The following is an 18,121-nucleotide window of genomic DNA, read 5'->3' on the forward strand; positions in this document are numbered from 1 at the left end:
ATTCCTAAATCAGGCTGCAAATTTCATTTGACACAACTGTTTGTGTGTGTCCACAATGAAAATGATACAGGGTCAGTTTGATCTCAGACTACCTTTTGTATTATGACACCAACAAGTACACAAAATGACAAGACCTAAGGCAGCTCCCACTATCTGCCAAATACAGAAGTGGGCTTTGATGCAGCATGAAGGCTGACATGTAAATAATGTTATCAACAATAACCCATGAAATTGACTTTATCTATTGTTCCCTTAACTGGTTCAATCTCTAATTTGAACCTCTGTAGTATGTAAAACAAGAGAAATGAAAAGCAGGTTTCTTTTTTTTACTCTGACAAATAAAAAACAAAGATTTAAGAAATGTAATATTGAGTGCTGGCCAGGTCGCTCAGTTGGTTGGAGCATTGTCCCATGCACCAAAAGGTTTTAGGGTTGATTCCCAATCAGGGCACATACCTAGGTTGTGGGTTCAATCCCCAGATTGATGTTTCTCTCACACATCAATGTTTCTCTTTCTCTCTCTCCCTTCCCCATCTCTCTCTCTCTCTCTCTCTCTCTCTCTCTCTCTCTCTCTCTCTCTCTCTCTCTCTCTCTCTCTCTCTCCCCCTCCCTCCCTCCCTTCTTCACCCTTCCATTCTCTAAAAAAAAAAAAAAAAATCAATAAACATAACCTCAGGTGAGATTTTTTTTAAAAAAAGGAAGAAATGTAGCAGAACCACAGTCTTCCAGTGACTCGCTAAAATGCCTAACACAAAGGGAAAGAGGAGAGGTGCCCACTGTGTGCTGTAGGCCTTTTAGAAAACATGGAGTTGTTCGTTTGGCCACATACATGCAAATCTACAAGAAAGGTGACATTGTGGACATCCAGGGAATGGGCTCTGTTCGAAAAGGAGTGCCCTACAGTGTTACCAGGGCAAAACTGGAAGAGTCTGCACTGTCACCCAGCATGTGGTAGGCATTGTTATAAACAAACAAGTTAAGGGCAAGCTTCTTGCCAAGAGAGTTAGTGTACAGATGGAGCATATAAAGCACTCTAAGAGCTGAGATATGATCAGAAATGGCCCAAGAGAAATGACCTGGGTTCCATTGAAGCATCTGCCTCTCCCCACAGGGAAGCACCCTTGGGAGAGCCAATGGAGAGGAGCCTGAGCTGCTGGGACCCTTCCCTATGCATCAATGGCATGATAAGTGTTTGAGAAAAGGCCTCTGTACTGATCAAAATGTTTCTCTTAACTGAGTATAAGTGTGGAATCCCTTCCCCCCAAAATAATTAAAGGAAACGTTGTATCCTAAATAAATAAATAAAATGTAATATTAAGACCTCTGGCCCATTTAGCAAGTCCCCTTCTCTAGAGGCTATAACCAAAGGGCAATATACAGTCAGGACAGCTTTCCAACTTCACATTTACAAGAGCTATAGACATTACTGCCTAGACTAACTCACCCACATATGAGGCCATCATCCATTAATTTATGCAGACCTATTAGAGAGTGCATAGATTTGGGATCAGTACTACCTTCCATGATAATAAATTGTATATTTTAGTTAACAACTGGTGCAGTAACTCCCATATGTAAAGAATTAACTCCTCCCCTTTGTTCTAAAAATATTTCAGTGAAACTGCAGGGGGTATATTCTAGTTGAGGAATAGTGAAATTTCTTCTATATGTCTCCGGTTCATCCTATTCATATCCTTCAGTATTTAATAGTTGTGTGCATTTAAAGCATGTTCTCACTGATACATGTAATCAAAACTAGAGATTTAATCAAATGGAATCATAATCACTGAAGTCAAATTTACTTGCTTCTTGCTTGCTTTGATTCAAATTAATTACTCATCGAAATCACATCGAGGCCCTTCCTGATTCCAAGTATGTCCAGGTGCAACATGCAGTGCTTGGGAATGGCTACCAGAAGTCCCATTGTTTGACCTTGCTTCAAGTCCCATTATTTGACCTTGCTTCAAAGCTTCTCTTAAATGACTTTTCTGTAAAATAAAATGACCAAGTCCACAAAATCCTACATTTCAGATACTTAGGAGAAGAGTAACTAAAAGAGACAGAGAAGATGAAAGAAAATGCTTCCTATTTGAAAAAGAAACAAATGCCCAACTCTAGCCACAGGTCTAAAGAAATCATGAAAAATATCTCACTTATTTCTCTTTTCATAAGCACTCTACTTCTACTACAAAACTAACATTGGTGCCTGTGTCTTTAGACTTTCTCATAGATGAAAGCACTTTGTAAGACTCCCCTTTGTAAGTATAACCTTATTCTGAGTTCTGGATTCTGAACTTTTAAAATATTTTTTTTCAATTTTTAGAGCAAAAATGTCTTTCCACAAATCTACAGTCTTCTTAAACTGAGAAATCAGAAAAATGGGGGAAAAAACAAACAAACAGGAAATGAGGCAAAGAACAACCCTGAAGAAAAAAAAAAAGATGACTATAAAGTAGATGATTCAGTATTAGAATTATTCAGCACTCATTTAGCTAACACTGACAACCAATTACATGACAAACATACAGGAGGCTGAAATAAAAGGTGTGCCACACAGCCCACTACAATACAATGTCCTAAATGCTCTAACTGTTTAAAAGTAGTGTAGCCATTCCTTAGTATTCCAGGTGTATCAAAAATATTAAGAATGCAAAAAACTACAGGACACTGAAAAAAGAGACAGAGGAAGCTATAAACAGGTGGAAGAACATACCGTGTTCATGGATTGGTAGAATCAACATCATCAAAATGTCCATACTACCCAAAGCAATCTGTAGATTCAATGCAATCCCCATTAAAATACCCAATGACATAATTCAGACCTACAATGAACTTTCAAAAATTCATCTGGAATAAAAAAAGACCCCAAATAGCTACAACAATCCTGACAAAGAACAACAAAGTAGGTGGGATCTCAATACCAGATATCAAGCTGTACTACAAAGCCACTGTTCTCAAAACAGCTTGGTACTGGCACAAGAACAGACATATAGATCAATGAAATAGAATAGAGAACCCAGAAATCGACCCAAACCAATATGCCCAATTAATATTCGACAAAGGGGGCATGAACATACAATGGAGTCAAGATAGTCTCTTCAATAAATGGTATTGGTAAAATTGGACAGATACATGCAAAAAAATGAAACCAGACCACCAACCTACACCATACACAAAAATAAACTCAAAATGGATAAAGGACTTAAACATAAGACGGGAAACCATAAAAATACTAGAGGAATCCACAGGCAGCAAAATCTCAGACATATGCCGAAGGAATTTCTTCAGATACTGCTCCTAGGGCAATGGAAACTAAAGAGAACATAAACAAATGGGACTACATCAAAATAAAAAGCTTTTGCATTGCAAAGGAAACCAACAAAACAACAAGAAAGCCCACTGCATGGGAGAACATATTTGCCAATGTTATCACCAATAAGGGTTTAATCTCCAACATTTACAGGGAACTCATACAACTTAACAAAAAGAAGATAAACAACCCAATCAAAAAATGGGCAACGGACCTAAATAGATATTTTTCGAACGAAGACAGAAGGAAGGCCAAGAGACATATGAAAACATGCTCAAAGTCACTAATTATCCGAAAGATGCAAATCAAAATGACAATGAGGTACCATCTCACACCTGTCAGAATGGCTATCATCAACAAATCAACAAACAACAAGTGTTGGCGAGGATGTGGAGAAAAAGGAACCCTCGTGCACAGCTGGTGAGAATGCACTCGTGCAGCCATTATGGAAGACAGTATGGAGTTTCCTCAAAAAGTTAAAAATGGAATTCCCATTTGACCCAGTGATCCCACTTCTAGGAATATATCCCAAAAAGCTAGAAACACCAAAAAGCTAGAAACACCAATCAAAAAGGATATATGCACCCCTATGTTCATAGCAGCACAATTCACCATAGCTAAGATTTGGAAACAGTCTAAGTGCCCATCATCAGATGAGTGGATTAAAAAACTGAGGTACATCTACACAATAGAATACTACACAGCAGTAAAAAAGAAGAAATTCTTACCATTTGCAACAGCATGGATGGAACTGGAGAGCATTATGCTAAGTGAAATAAGCCAGTCAGAGAAAGATAAATATCACATGATCTCACTCATTTATAGAATATAATGAACAACATAAACTGATGAACAAAAACAGATCCAGAGACAGAGAAGCTTGACTGTTAAACCTCAGAGGGAAGGTAGGGGAGGGTGGGGGTAAGGTGAAGAGACCAACCAAAGGACTTGTATGCATGCATATAAGCCTAACCAATGGACACAGACACCGGGGGGGTAAGGGCATGAGTGTGGGGGGGGTGTGGGTTGGGGGGGTAATGAGGGGGATGAGGACATATATGTAATACCTTAATCAATAAAGAAATTTAAATATATATATATATATATATATATATATATATATATATATATTAAGAATGTACTAGAAGAAAGTTTGGAAAGTTTCTATAATCTAAGAGTGAGGAAGTTCCAAGTTTGAACAAAACCTAGAAGACATAAAAGAAAACATTGAGAAACACAGCTTCATAAAAATAAAAAAATTTTAATGGTCAGACATCATAAAGTCAAAAGAGAAGCTGGGGGAAAACTGCAATATAAATACCTAAGAACTAATTGTCTTAATATATAAAGAGTTCCTACAAAACAATAAAAAGACTGACATACTAGAAAAATGGCTAGTTCACTGGTAGGTGCTATTAGATAAATGGAGCTCAATAATCACTAGTTATTATTATTAAAAGAAAAACAAAAAACAAAAACCTACCCTGACCAGCTGAAGCCCCTATGATTATATGCTCTCACAGCACTCTTTGTTTTTCCTTTACAATACATAAAACAATTTGTACTAATAAACTTATCTCAGAGTTCACTGATTAATGCCTTTTTCCCTCTTCTAGACTTTAAACTCAGTAAGGGCAGAGATCTTATGTTTGATACAATTTTTGATCCATGGCAGATAGATATTCAATATATGTGAAAGTCATTCTTTCATGCAACAAATATTTATTATAGGTCAGATGGGCTACATTCTGGAAACATGGTGCCGAACAAGGCAAACTACTTCTCTCTTCTCTTGAAGCTTCCATTCTAGGAGCAGTCAGAAAATCATAAAAAGTAATGTAATGCTCTGCAAAGAGATATTACATTTTTCCATACTAATGTCCCCAATAGGCTTTTTCTTTTTTATTATTAGTTTTATTATTCATTTTATTAATAATCAAAATTTATTATTTTTATTTTATTTTTAATAATTTTTAATCCTCACCTGAAGATATGTTTATTGATTTGAGAGAGAGAAAGGGAGAGAAAAACATTGATGTGAAAAAGAAACATCAATTGGTTGCCTCTCATAATCACCCAACTGGGGATCAAACCCACAACCTAGATATATGCCCTGACCTGCAACCTTTTGGTGCACAGGACAACACTCCAACCAACTGAGCCACCCAGCCAGGGCACATTTTCATTTTTAGTGACTTCTTCTGATTAAAATAACTTGAATAATAGTTCAAATTAATTCTTGAATGAAGAATTTATTTTCCACTACAACTTAACAGCTGCAAAATAGAGCAGAAAATAAAACATACGACCTTATTATCTAAACACGATTTTTAGCATTAAAGTATATTTCTCCCCTTGTTTTTCATGAACCTTCCTTCAATATGACAGTGAGCATAGAACATGCAACGTTCTCTACTTTTTTTTATCACACAAAACCTTTCATTCATAAAAGAGATCAAGGAACACTGCAAAAATGGTTTCCTTCTGAAAAGGAAAAAAGATCTCTCTAACAGCCATGGCTCCAACTCATTCAACCCTTCTTGCCTTCTTCAAGAACAAGTTTTTGCCAAAGTGGAACAGGCCTCCAGCACCAACCCCAGCAATGAATTTTGTCTTGACGTTTAAACAGGACCATTTTCAAATAGACGATGTAGTAGCCTCACACATGCCAATCATTCTTTTCCCACATTCTTTTCTCTTTTATATTCTTGACAAGATGTCGCACCTTTGAGGAGATTTTATTTCTTCTGTCTTTTCTTCATGCTTTTCTTACTAGAGACCTTCTTCTAGCTTCTTTAAAACAAAATGGACGTGAAAATGCTCATGAGCTAGATTTGGGGAAAGAATCAATGATTAGGCAGCAGGAGTTGGAGACCTGAAATTGAAGACACTGCCTGCCTTTCTGAGGACATAATCGGTAGCTGGTGGTCCTGGGAGATTGGCAAAGCACATGTTCCCCTAATGTTTATCAAGTTGGCAACAAAAGTAGTTGAATATTTTTCCTTTAATAGTAAGTAGAGGTTTATAGACACTAGACAGATTATGAATGGCAAAATATTTCTCCTATAAAGAGACAGCAAATATTTTGGGAAATTTTAGTTTAGATAGCTTGGGGGTCAAAAATAAAATAAAATAATAAGTAGATCATTGAAGTGATTTTTAAAAACTGGCTGTGAATGTATACTGGCTCTGTAGGAAGTGAAAAAAAAAGACAGAATTCCAGCTTGGTTCCTTCTACTTTTCTAGCAAAATAGCATACAACATTAATTCTCTACATAAAAACAAATGAAAACAAGCCTGCAATGCATCACAACCAGAATATATTTAATAGGATGATATTAAACAATGAAACTTTCAGAAAAAGTTACAGAAATGGTATCTTGCCTCAGAGTAGCATTTATATGCTAATGATTTCTAATAGTCTTTTTTTTCCCACTGGGGGGGGGGAGGGATGAGGGAAAAAATATGCATGTTGGAGAAGGAAGAATCATGGCTCTTTTCGGCTATGCTTCAGTTTTCTATAAACAGATTCTTATACCTTTGGCATAAGAGTCCTTGGATGTAATGGTAAAAAAAAAAGATTATGCAAAATATTGTGACTTTACTGCTCTCTAAAATAAATGCCACTAACACCTCCCAGTAAAATTCAATGAACAGAAGTACCATGCAAGCGTTAAGGGGTAATCTGACACTATCCTTTCTAAACCTCTAAGAAGCAGCAATGCAAATCATGACTTTTCAATGATGTTTCCAAGGTAATTCTTGAGACATTATAAAGCATTTGATAGCACACAGACAAGCTCAAAATCATCAGTCATTTGGAGTGCCAGCCCAAGAATTTAATCTTTAATCTTCAAAAAGTGGTTCACCACCAGAGGGAAAGGAAGTGGGGTTGGGGAGGAGGTAGTACAGGGTAAAGGAGTCAAATGTATAAGGCGAAGGAAGGAGATTTGAGTTTGGGTGGTAAACACAATGCAAAATACAGATGATGTGTTACAGAACTGAACACTTGAGCCCAGCTGCACGGCTCAGTGGTTGAGCACCAACCTGTGAACCAGGAGGTCACAGTTCAATACCCAGTCAGGGCACATGCCCAGTTTATGGGCTCGATCCCCCTTGTGGGGTGTGCTGGAGACAGCTGATCAATGATTCTCTCTCATCATTGATATTTTTCTCTTTCTCTCCCTCTCCCTTCCTCTCTGAAATCAATAAAAACACATTTTTAAAAGAACTGAACACTTGAAACCTATATCATTTTATCAACCAATGTCACCCCAGTAAATTTAATTTCCTTTTTTTAAGTTGTTCACCCCAAATATTTGCTTTCTCTGTACTATTTTACCTCAAAGTGTTTGGGCCCAAAATTTCAGATTTGTACATTTTATAAAATGAGATCATGTTTTAGATAGTTTGGTTGTTCACTTGCTACTGTCCAATATATCCTGCCGACAAAAGCCTTCAAAATATTGACAAAAACAAAACTTAGAGAAGGAAAAAACCTCTTGCTGACTCATTCCCCATAGAGAAACATTTATTATCTCCAGGGCAGTATGCTGAATTTCTACCTCTACTGCTGCAATTTCCACTCGTGAATTCTGCAAGGGGCTTAGGGCACAGAAGAGGAAGAGGTCAAAATCCTTTGAAAGACACATTGCTTTTAAGGGTACTGTAATGAGATCTGCAGAAAAGTTATTGATCCGTGCCCTTTCGTTTTACTTCCAATATATACTACAGTCATGTTATTTCCCTATGAAAGTTCAGCGTATTCATCTAGGAACTTGCAGCAGCAGGACATATAGAGAGCCGGAATTCTGAAGTGTTCATTAATAAGGAGGCAAAAGGTCATCAAGGAAATCCAGGCACCAGGCAACAAAGAAAAGTTCAATTCAGAACCAGTTCCAGCTTCTTTGGGTCACACTGTGAGTGATCAAAGAACATGAAGTTGAGGAACAAAACAAGAATAAATAAATGTGTGTATTAATATACACCAATACAGTTACTGGCACTACCCTACTAAAGTCTAACCATATATCCTCATCTAATGCCAGCAACCCTATAAAGCAGGTGTTATTTCCTCAGTCAGGTCTGCTCAACTCCCAAACCCATGCTCATCACAACATGTGCTCTGAAATATTCTGTGGCCGGCGAGGGGTGAAGGAAGGTTTCTTCAACAACTGTACTTTTGAATGAAGTTTACAAGGGAATTAATGTTGAAATTTTAAAGTAGAATTAAAATTAATGTTATTTAGATACATAACATAATATAAAAAAGAAAACAGCATACATTATTTTTCCAAAAAAAATGTAAAGTCTGGGAAATTCTATACTAAGTGAGCTATTATTATTTCCTTTAAAATTTATCTTCTTTAAAGAAAAAAAATTTAAGCCCTAACAAACAGCAGAATTTCCTTAACAGCATGTCAATAAGATTATGATGCCTTCCCAGAAACTCACATTATTTGAACTCAGAAGACATGCCTTACTGTGCCCTGTGCTCTCAGATGAAAGTGCAGTTCCCCCCGTCCCCCTTGCAAATTTCTGCCTTGTCCATGTCTGGTGTATGTGGAGAGTTCGGGGTAAAAGCAGAGGAGGAGGAGAACAGAGATCTGTGCAGAGTGGATCCTGGATTTTCTAGGAAAGCCTCCATTTCAAAGCTCTTGTCCCACCATCAGATGGCATTAGTCTGTTGTGCCCTAGACTCTGGTTTGGCAGACGTGCTCTCTCAGTGCCTGACAGTCAAGACAGAGTTTGGATCAGAGCCCAGTTTCAGTTTTCCCCTTATGAAACAAGAAGTATGAAATCCAAACCCAATTAGTTGTTTTAAATAGATACAATAATTCCTGAGACTGATTTGCCTACTGACAAATATCCACATATTAAAGGACAAAACATGGAAGAAGGACCATGGCCTTGCATTCAACCCCAAGATCAGTCACTTGCTCTGTAACCTTAACTAATTACTTAATCTCTGAGGCCCATTTCCCTAACTGTAAATTATGGCTAATAAGTAGTTCATAAAGTTGTAGTGATACTTAATGACATAATATATACAAATTGCCTTGAATTCTGCTTAATACTTAGTAAATATCCAATAATTGCTTCATTTTTTCATTTGCATCTGAACAAAATGCGTTGAAACTTCGCAACTATGTCAAAAGCTAGCTGGGGGGGAAAACGAAAAAGAAAAAGAAAAAAAAAAAAAGCCAGCTGAATTATACCTATTCAAGCTGTTTTCACCAATTGAGTTTGTATGTTCTATAGTATCCCAAGTTCAAGAAATAATATCAAAAGAAGATAATTACCTCCCACTCTAGAAAAGGTATAATAGCTATCAAACACATGAATTGCACCCGATCTACCTTGGTTGGTTGTCCGCAGTGAGGTTCTCTCCCCTCTGATAGCTACTGTCCGCCACCTGGGTTGTAGACCTCTTCACAATCTGTTGGAGCTCCTGCTCCAAGCGTTCTTTGATGGCCTTCACTGTCTCTGGGATCTTCTTCAGTTTGGCAAGCCCCTTGATGAGGATGCCCATAAAAAGGGTGCTGTTCTCCTCTGGATCCAAGTCCAAATCCTCTTTGATGTCCTGTAGGTTTATCTCCCTCACTGTAAAAAAATAAACACAGGTTCCATTACAAAAAACACAATGGGTCTGGTACATGGCTTCACTGCTTTGATTGCTCCCTTAAAGAAATCAGAGAAGCCCTGGCTGGTGTGGCTCAGTTGGTTGAGCATTGTCCCATGCACTGAAAGGTTGCCAGTTCCTTTCCCAGTCAAGGCATATGCCCAGGTTGCAGACTAGATCCCGGGTAGGGGATATGCAGTAGGCAGCCAATGGAAGTTTTGCTCTCACATTGATGTTTCTCTCTCTCCCTCTCCTTCCTCTATCTCTAAAAATCAATTTTTAAATCTTTTTTAAAAAATAGAGATTTTTCAATTATATCTGTAATTAAATTATATTTACATAGTAAGTAAGAATCACACAAAAATAGTACATTCTTCAATCCATCCCAATTAGTTAGTAATAAGAGATAGAAACAATTAACAGCAAGAAAGCAAATCTCCATGGGAAGTTTCCATAGACTACCACTTCCAGAATGAGTCAGTTTGTGACATTTATTAAGTATGCATTATTTATAAAATGTCACACTTGGCATGAGAATTCTAAAGAGACAGACCATAGTTTAAAAATTCCTATTTATTAGTTATAAGAGATAAATAGCTTGATATAAAGGCATTTATAAATACATGAAGAAGAGGTAAATAAGATTAAATTACAACAAATTATAAAAGAGATGAAGAAAACAAATGAAAAATAATGCATGCAAGTGAGACAAAACTTTGAGGGTATGTCTAGCATAAGATTATTATCTACTGAAGACTGGTATTGCTAATACATGCAGGTTTTCTGAGAATGAACTATATATGTCAGTAATCTCTCTAGATCTTTAGACTGCAGCTTTCATCCAAGCTACCTGGTTTTCAAATGGAAGAAACATCTAGAACAGTGTTCTTAACCCCGTGAGAAGGTGGGAAGCAGGTGGGACTGGAATCTGAGATTTCTGTTATCTGCTGAAATCCATAGGCCCTTCCCTCAAACGAATATACATATACACAAGACTTCTCCTGTAATTTCAGAGCAAGCACTACTGTCAAAAGAAAAAAGAAGCACAGGTTGAAAACTTCTGGCCTAAAAATAATTCTCTAATTTTACAAGTGGCTGGATTAGGACAGACAAAGCAAAAGTGAATCCAAACTTAAATATGGACCCTAATAAAGTTTCCCCATCCTCCCCCTTCCTCCACTCCTCAAAAAAACTGAATCATTTTTAAAATATGTGCCATTCTGAAAGATGCATACATTCTTCTTTAGTGGATTCTAGCTCAACTACACAACAAGTGCAGTCTGGGTTGTTCGGCACTACTGGAGTGCATTGAAATCTGTTTATTTCATTCCCTAAATGAAAATACCCAGGATATGGAGTAAGTCCTTGTAACCACTAAATACATTTCCTAAAACCTCTACTCCAGACGACAAGTAGGCTGTTCTCCTCAGTCCTGTGTTTTGCTCCAAACTCATAAAATGCACATAAATATAAACCAAATGCATGTAATGATATAATTACTTATACAACCTTAATCTAAAGTAAGTCCTCTGCATATTTATCTGTGATGCTGTTGTCTTACTTAGATTCAATAGACCCCTAAAATCCATAAAGAGAGAGAAGAACATAAATAACAACCAAATTCATGTGGTTTTCCTCACAGAACAGTGGGTATTTGATATGGTATTTAAATTTAAGTTTTTTAATACTAGTAAACTGGTCGTAGAACCAAGAAGCTGTAAGCCTCTAAAGATCACATGCCAATCAATTCTGAAGGCAAATCAAAAAAGTCATTGATATTTCCAAAAGTGACATTTCAAGAATACACATTTTAGTTGCAGGTTTTGTTTTATACACAAAGAGCTAGACACCTCAGGCCACAAAATTATTCCATCCTTCAAGACCAACCTCAAAAGCAAGACGAGAAACATATTTAGCAGGCAAGGGACTATCTAAATTCAACCTGTTAGAGGGGGAAATGAAGCGAAAAGATAAGCAGAACTCCAGGCAGAAAAAAAGGTAATAGAAATTTAGCTGGGACAAAATGATCTTCATAAAAGAGGATCTATAAGTAACAAAGGACCATGCAAAGGGCCACCTGAAAATTACAGCCACATGCCGCAAGAGCGACTGGTGATGAGAAAAATGTAGTTTAACTCAATAAGGGCCTAGATGACGTGGCATATAGCTACTCACATGCACATTAATATAATAGATAGCCTATTAAAAATAACAAGTAAGCAAGGTATGAATATTAAAATGCCACCGCCCCAAATGGCACATTTGTTTAGAACCTTATCTATCTGCTTGTCTCCTGAAATCTCCTAGAGCATAAACACGGAACAGATCCAATATTAATTAATTTATAGTATCTATTTCACTTACATCAGCTGAAAATTAAAAGGCAATTTAAAAGGATAATATAATCAACCATGAAGACTAGTCTAATAATCACAAAAACCCTGTGATTTCAGATAGAGTTATTGGTACTTTATGAAAAAGCCTTGTGCAAAATAATTTAGCTGAAATTCAGTAAGGGCTCACAGCACAATTAGAACAAAATGCACATATTTCTACACCCCAAATCATTCCCTTGTGTCTATATTGCTATAATATGCACTCAATGTGTGGGTTTTAGAACACTTTAAAAAACAGAAACACCTTACTTCCTTTTCCAATTTCTTATCTGCGATATTTTTGCTTTGAGTGTCTTAAGTGAGGATTTCTTGAACCTGGTTTAAAAACTTTCACTGGTAGAACACTGCTAAATAATAAAAGACTCTCATGTCCTTTCACTAATTATTTCTACTAAAATCCTACTGGCCCCAATTGTTTCTTATTAGACAGACAGGCATGCATATACATCCTCTATATCCATACATCCTTATCTAAGTGGATGTAAATGATGTCACTGGCTGAGCTTAAGCATGGAATCCTGAAAGAGGTTTACCTAAGACACTTTGGGACTCATGGAATATTTAACTAGATGATATCTACAGTCCTTTCAAGCCCTACAATTCCATGATTCTACTAAGTACAGTGTAAATCTATGCATCTCTGATCACTAAGCCTATAGCTGAGTAGGTATAACTATATTATAGATAACCCACTTAAAAAGAGATAAACAAGGTGAATGATCCATTTATGCAGTAAATATTTTATAAAAGAAAACTACTTCTTTGTTTTCCATTAAGTACAGAAAGCAATCTAGACCAGTCCATGGCTGTTTTCTTTTCATAATATGCTTGGAAAGAAAGATTGGTAACATACGCCATATGTCATCAAATTGCAGGAGGTCAGGGCTATGGTAAAACACTAATTTTTATTGAATATGTTATATTAATTTATCATTTATATTTATACACTAGAGGCCCGATGCACGAATTTGTGCACAATTTCGGCCTGGCCAGTGATAGGGTCTGTCTCGCCCAGTCCAAATCGGGCCAATCAGGGCCAGCCAGCAAGAGGGGGCGGGGAGGAAGGGCCGTGGGAGGTTGGCTGGCTGTGGGGGAGGGGCCGATCGGGGATAGCCATCAGGGGCGAGGGACCACAGGAGATTGGCCAGCCGCCGAGGTTGGCTGTGGGAGTATACTGACCATGAGGGGCAGCTCCTGCTAGAGTGTCTGCCCCGTGGTGGTCAGGGCACGTCATAGCGACTGGTCATTCGGTCACTTAGGTTTTTATATATATAGATGTTAAATAAGGTATAAGAGATAATGGTAATATTTACTATAGAAATTCCTGGTAGATGTAATTCCTTATATTATGCACAGTACCTAAATTATATAACATACATTTTTTTACCTACATAATTTACATGTATTCAAGAACATTATCTCTATATAATGTCTGCCACTACTGAACAGAATTCAATATAAAAAGGAGCCTTCAAAATATCACCAAGCCTAATTAGACCACTAAAGCATCAGGATTACATACCCACCATGCTGCCCCGACAGATGGGAACCTGGCCTCAGAATACTGACAATATTCTCAAGCAGGAAATAAGAAGAAAGTTACCACTAATAAAAAATAATTCTTCTGCCTCTGATCAAAATGTCATTACAACTTCATACTTCAGATACCCAATCTACTAAAAAAAGACTATTATATAAAATATAAGTTAAATTTTTAAAAAAATAGTCTGCCTCAAAATTGAGAGTAATATCTCTGTAGACAAAAAAATGTAAACAATGAGTGCAGCCAGAGTACATGTCCAGTGAGCTCAGGGTAGAGAAGCAGGCAGAATTTTGCAGAGACCTATGCTGCAGTGACTGGCCAGGTGAGTTGATGAAATCCTCCCAGGGCTATAAGCACAGAAACAAATCAAGCTCTAGACCTAGACTGGTAGGTTGCTGGACTCACCAATCCTTATCCTCTAATCAAGTCCCAGTGAAGCACTTGGTCAACTATATATCTTAAATATCTTTCTTTTCATCATAAAAAATTACTTCTAACATCTTTTATTCTAAGTAATACACCCATTGGGGCAGACTCAGAGAGCAAGATCTAATGCACTGGTTGCCACTGGAGTATAGAATCTTGATTAGGGTCTTTCAAATGTTAACTAAGTACCCTGAGTGTGGATTCCTGATTAAAGTACTTCAAAAATGTTAACCAAGAACCCCGAAGGCACAAATTAAATTAAAGAAAACTGGAGACAATATAATACCCCACTCCTGAAAGGAGGCTGCCAAAAGCTACTGCCAACTGCTCCCAGGAGCTCTCATTTACATGAGCAGGGAGTGTTTTCAGCCTGGGCACAGGGATGGTTTCAATTCTGAGGTGGAGATGAAACCCACATTGCCCTAACTATTAGCACAGTGACTGTGCACTGGTTATTCCAGGAGTAAAAGTGGACTAAGGGTTTAATGATGGTTTATTTGCCTCAGGAAGGTTAATAGCAAACCTTTTATTAGAATAAAAACAAACAAGACTATCTGTTTAATTAGTTTCCCTTGAGACAAAGCTCATCACCCATTTAGAGCAAGGAGGATGTACCTTTGAAGCTCAGAGAATCACCTAATGGAGAGAAGCTACAAAAAAAGTAAGAGGGACACAGGATAAGAGGACAAGTAAAAGACGAATAGATTGATAGTTTATACTAATATTCACAAAATTTATTAGACTGCAGGTATTTGTTAATGTATGTTTTTTAAGTTCAACTGCCCAGGAAGACAGCATGATGTAATGGAAAGAACAAAAGCTTGGCATCACACATGTTGGATTTGATTACCATCTCTACCACTTTCTAGTTGTGTAATCTCTCAAGTCATTAAATATTGCTGGACCTCAATTTCTTCATCTGTAAAGTGAAGATAGCATTATCTACAGAATTGTGCACATTAAATGTGATGTGACATGAAAACACAAAAAAAAAACACACCAAAATAAAAAATGTAAGTTGAAAACTTCTAGCTTTAGGAACTCTGGGGTTGCTGAAGACAATGGGGGCTGCATAGGTCCCCATTTCTCAATATTTCTTCCAAAACAACATAGAACAATGAAAAGAATAAAAGTCATAGAAATCATGCCCTCAGGTTAACTTTAAGACAGAAATTGCCCCAAATTCAAAACAACTGTAAATAGAAATAAGAAAAGAACCATCTAATCCCAGCAAGTGATCTCCCAAGCTCCTCTCCAGTCCTGCTCAGCCACAAGGCTTTGTTGCAGGCCAAGTCAGACTGTAAAAAACTGAGGAGGAGAGAAGAAGGGAGCTAGTGATGAACCAAAGACTGAACTGAAACTATCAACACAAAGACAAAGTCCACTGCAAGTTTCAAAATACTAAAAAGTAGCCAAGCATATCAGAGCATTGACTATAGAGAAGGAACTTGAAAGCAGACACAATCTGAAGGAGCAGTGTTTGAGACACACAGTTTCTGGGGGAAAAATAAAACAAAAACAGAGAAATGCCCTTTGGCTATATCAGATGTGAAGAGGGAATGAAGCATAAAAGAAAACTTCAGGATCCTACAGGACAAGAGCATCAAAGTTCTGGAAACAAACAACCTTCCCCAACCATCAAAAACAAAAAAAAAGCATCTGGATTTTGACAGAAGAGGGAGCCAATGAGCTAGAATTTCTATAAAACACTCTGATACTATAAACATGAACAGAAAACAATGAGATTCATGTAGAGCAAGCATGTCAAACTCACAGCCCGTGGGCCACATGTGGCCCACAACAAATATTTTTGTAGCCCAGCCAATATAACGGTATGTAAGAAAAGTTTTAATAAAGATTTCGTAACTTAATTTTTACAATACATAATTGTTAATAACGAACTACAACGTTCACTAATGACTGAATACTATCATTGTGTTGCATTCATTCAGGCGCACCATTTCTCTCCACTAATACTAGCAGCAAATATTTTAGCAGCTGATTGCCATGTCATTAGTCTTAGACTCACTTGTTTGTTGTTCACAACAGTAAATATTTCGCTTTCAGAACACAAGAAAAATAGATTTATTTGCATTACTCTTATGAATTTGTGCAGTTATTCAGTGTCTGGTAATTTAAAGTTCAAGAAAAAAATATTAATTTTTATTAAAATTTTCTATTATTTTATGTTAACAATAACTCATTTATTTCAGCTCTTTGTATCCAGCATGTCTCTATCGAAATAAACCTACGTTTCTATGAAAATTGAAGCTTTTGGGTTTTTTTGCGGCCCACATAAACTTAAACCTTGTTTATTTGGCCCGTGTTAGCCTTTGAGTTTGACATGCTTGATGTAGAGGCATATTGAAAAAAATCAGGAAATCCAAAGCACATCAACAGAGGAAAAGTCCCTGTAATAAAATAATCATGAAGCACAAGAAAACTAGATGGCAACACTTCAGATGAAATTAATATACTCAAATAAGAATTTGAGGATAGGTAAAGCCATTTTGAGTCAAAAATCCAAAAACTAAGAACAGACATGGACAAATAAAGAAAGGTATGAGAAGAAAACTGACTAATATCAGGAAAGATATGAAAGAAAAAAAAATCATCTCATGCATGAATAATACATAATAAACTATAAAATACCGATGGGAGAATAAATTTAAAAATTCTATAAAGGGTATCGAGAAAATGCAGAGAATAAAAGGGGACATAAAGAAAAGTAAAAAATGACCAAAGAGAAAGTAGTAAAAATGGAAGACAGGACAGGAAAAAAGTAACATATTACATGAAAAAGAAACAATACAAAAGAACTAATAATTAAAAATATAAACCAAGAAAAGTTGCCAAAAAATTTTTAATCTACAAAATAAAAGAACCCATTGGGTCTGAAGGAAAATTAACGCCAAAATATAACTCCAAGACTTTTCCTACTAAAACTAGTCAATTCCTAACTTTAAAGTCCTTTAAGGCCTACAAGATCAAATAACTCACAAGGGCAAAAAAATTAGATTGGCATCAGAATTTTCATAAAGCACATGAAGGAAAATAAAAATAACAGCATTTTACAAAATAATAATAATAATAATAATAATAATAATAATGAGGAAAAGTGTAAACCAAGAAATCTATACCCACTCAAGAGGTCCTTTAAGTACAAAAGCTGTGGGGTGGAAAGTATTTTTCAACAGAAGGAACTGAATAGCCATGACCCTTCTTGAGGAATCTTTTAGATAATGGACTTCATCCAACCCAGAGACAATTGAGAAAATTTCAGCAAAAAGATGAATGAGCATTTAAAGACAAAGACAAAAATGAGGATGTTGATGAAAAACAACTTTACAAAAGCAGTATATTGTTAAAAAAAATTTTTAAATGCAACTAAAAATTGGCAGTAGAGAGATGAAGAAAAAAATAGAATAAGTGTATTGTTTATTGTCAAAACAATAGATGGGAAGTAAAGAATACAAATAAAGAGAGAGAAATCTGCGAATGAAAGGTTAAAGAAAAAAAGGGGGTTAAAAGCATTTTCAAACGATTTTTAAATACATTAAAAGACAACCACTGCGGCAGGGGAACCTTTCTAAACCACAAAAAATTCTGCATAAAGAGCAAAAATTAGTATTTCAGAAACAGAGCAAATATAACATAATATACATTTGTAAAATATTATGACAGAGTTGAGAAAAATATATCAGTCATATCAATATATGTATGTCAATGGATACGACTCACCTATTAAACAGACTTTCAATTTGACTCACAAAGCAAGGTACAACTATACGCTATACACATATCTAAAACAAACTAATTTAGAA

General features: G+C 36.4%; 1 protein-coding gene across 5 annotated transcripts in view; it reads right to left on the bottom strand.

Annotated features, from left to right (window-relative positions):
* Positions 1–18,121, bottom strand: part of EXOC4 (exocyst complex component 4) — a 758,369-nt gene that overhangs the window by 655,902 nt on the left and 84,346 nt on the right. For all 5 annotated transcript variants that reach the window (XR_004970959.1, XM_036328650.1, XM_036328651.1 and 2 more), the window contains exon 6: positions 9,670–9,913. Coding sequence is in view for 4 of the 5 variants with exons in the window: in XM_036328650.1 (XP_036184543.1) it covers positions 9,670–9,913 (244 nt within the window). In the remaining variant the exon portion in view is untranslated. The remainder of the gene's footprint in view (positions 1–9,669; positions 9,914–18,121) is intronic.

Source organism: Myotis myotis, unplaced genomic scaffold, assembly GCF_014108235.1.
Source record: "Myotis myotis isolate mMyoMyo1 unplaced genomic scaffold, mMyoMyo1.p scaffold_m19_p_11, whole genome shotgun sequence".
Classification (NCBI taxonomy): domain Eukaryota; kingdom Metazoa; phylum Chordata; class Mammalia; order Chiroptera; family Vespertilionidae; genus Myotis; species Myotis myotis.